Genomic DNA, 2,232 nt, shown 5'->3' on the forward strand with positions numbered 1-2,232 from the left:
ACCATTTTATTTGAGAGAAAGTGTTAGAGAAAGATACAAATGACCAAGTGACAAACTTGTTTATAAGAGAGCTGACAAATATGAAGGCTTTCGTTGTCAACTCAATAGTGTACAACGAATGAGAACTAATATTGAGGGAGAATGTTAAAATATCATCACTATCCTAACAGTAGGATCAAACTCCATAATTATACGAGTCCATTATCTATATATTTTAGTAAAGTGATTTAGGTTTGTTAAAGATTACTCCCTATTTTAGTAAAATGATTATAGGAGTCCATGAGAAAGGCCCCACATAAAACAAGACAACAATATCTTTTATTAGCTCCATTTCCACAACTTAAAAAGCATATGTCCATGAGATAATAAAATTATTACAATAATGTTGGTAACAACCAGCAAGAAACCATACTAATATATCGGATACTTCACAACCTGTGCTCATGTCAGGTCGAGGTACTACAGTTTAAACCAAAGCTATTGCATCGATTTCGATCTTGGCATTTTTGGGCAACGCTCCAACCTGAAATGTTGACCGAGCTGGAAAAGGTTGCTCGGAAAAGTCTGTAAAAAAGACCAAGAACTCCTCTCAGTTTCATTTTCTTCACAAAAAAAATTACAAAAAAATGAAAGAAAAGAACTTACATCGAGCATAAATTTCATTCACTAATGCAAAGTCTGCTACATCAGCCAGCCTGCAACAAAGAATTGTTGTAAAAATGTAGGTTTCAAGACAAAAAAAAAAAAAACACACCATTTTCCAAAAAAAACCTAAAAAATATACGAAAAAGGATTACATACATAATAGTTGTCTTAACCACTCTATTATAGTCTGCACCTCCAGCTCTCAATATTGCACCTATATTTCTGAGGGCCTGCATAATCATATTTCATTACATTTTTTTTTTTTTTTTTTTATAGAACTTTTGGGCCTACAAAGCACACCAACATCTAATGAAAAAAAATAATAAATAATACCTGCTCGGTTGGTCTCCAACATGATCAGAAATTAATTCTCCTGTCTGCATTAAACCATAAACACACACTCAATTAGATCTCATGGAAAGTGCATACACGACCACCAATTCTAAAACACGAATGTAAAGTAGAACGTATCAATAAATAAAATCATAAAGTGATGAAGCTACCTCGGGAATCAGACCTAGGGAGCCAGACACAAATATAAAGTTGTTGGCAATGATGCCTTGAGAATATGGCCCCAATGCTTCTGGAGCCTCTTTGGTTTCAATAGGTATGATATCTGTCACATAAGATATTGATGGCGGTTGATATTACGATGGGAAAATATTTGGAAGGAAAAAATAAATTTTTACTCATAGCCTTTTTTTTACTTTCACTCCATTTATGTGGTTAAGTGTTAATAAAAAATTCAAAGCTTTTAAGCATTACAAGTCCATCAGCATTTAAGCAAAATTAGACTCATAAATGTCAATGGCTAATATCAACCTAATTCGATTATTAAAAAACATTATATATCTCCCATCTAATCAAAAGATGGAAAATCCCGTCTCAGAAAAGGAAAAATTTGAAAAACATATTGTTTGAACAAAAACATTTTGTTTGAACAAATTTTCTCACGAACCAGGGAGAGAGAGAGAGAGGGGAAGTAAGTGAGGGCGTAGTACCACGACACTTGGAAATGGCATGGCATTTGAAGGACATGTTGCGGTTTGAAATAGATGGAATAGAAGAAGGGCGGCGCCACAAGGAGACGGAGGCGCCGACAGAGGGAGTGACAGTGCGCGGCCGTGAAATGACGTTGGTGGCCGGGATTTGGAAGCTGTTTGCTGAGCAGTAAGCCATAGGTTTACAGTTTAATTGGCAGTGAGTGAGTGGATGAGAGTGGAGCTTTCATTTACGCACCTATTTATTGAGATTGAGGAGGATCACACCCCAATAATTAAAATTATTTATTTAATTTTGGGATTTTTATATTTGAAGATTAAAATACTGAAACGTGGGGAGGAACCACTCTTAATTTTGGTTCAAAATCAAAGATAAGAAAGAATCTTTTAACTTAAACTAATTTTGTTTCCTCATTTCCCTCAATGCATCGATTTCTGGTCCTTACTTTGCCTTTGCCTTATCTCATGTTTATACTCGATTCATGCACGGATTTCTCCTCTACAAATTTCTTATAATAAACAATTTAGAAACGCATTAAATGATAAACGTGAGAAATTGGGTTGTTGTTTAAGAATTGTCATATAA

The 2,232-nt window shown here is 34.6% G+C and overlaps 1 protein-coding gene across 2 annotated transcripts; it reads right to left on the bottom strand.

Annotated features, from left to right (window-relative positions):
* Positions 1-296: 296 nt before the first annotated feature.
* LOC111438479 (2-iminobutanoate/2-iminopropanoate deaminase-like) lies at positions 297-1,859 on the bottom strand. Of its 2 annotated transcripts, none has more exons than XM_023076394.1 (6): positions 1,647-1,853; positions 1,149-1,261; positions 982-1,022; positions 802-879; positions 646-695; positions 297-564 (listed from the first exon to the last, which is right to left on the bottom strand). In XM_023076394.1, the coding sequence occupies exons 1-6, from the start codon at positions 1,822-1,824 to the stop codon at positions 467-469; spliced, it is 558 nt and encodes a 185-aa protein (XP_022932162.1). In that variant the 5' UTR covers positions 1,825-1,853; the 3' UTR covers positions 297-466. The 2 variants fall into 2 exon arrangements, 1 of the variants encoding a protein (XP_022932162.1); XR_002709674.1 differs by having other exon boundaries at positions 510-564; positions 802-875; positions 979-1,022; positions 1,647-1,859.
* Positions 1,860-2,232: the final 373 nt, after the last annotated feature.

Source organism: Cucurbita moschata, unplaced genomic scaffold, assembly GCF_002738365.1.
Source record: "Cucurbita moschata cultivar Rifu unplaced genomic scaffold, Cmos_1.0 Cmo_Scf00075, whole genome shotgun sequence".
Lineage (NCBI taxonomy): Eukaryota > Viridiplantae > Streptophyta > Magnoliopsida > Cucurbitales > Cucurbitaceae > Cucurbita > Cucurbita moschata.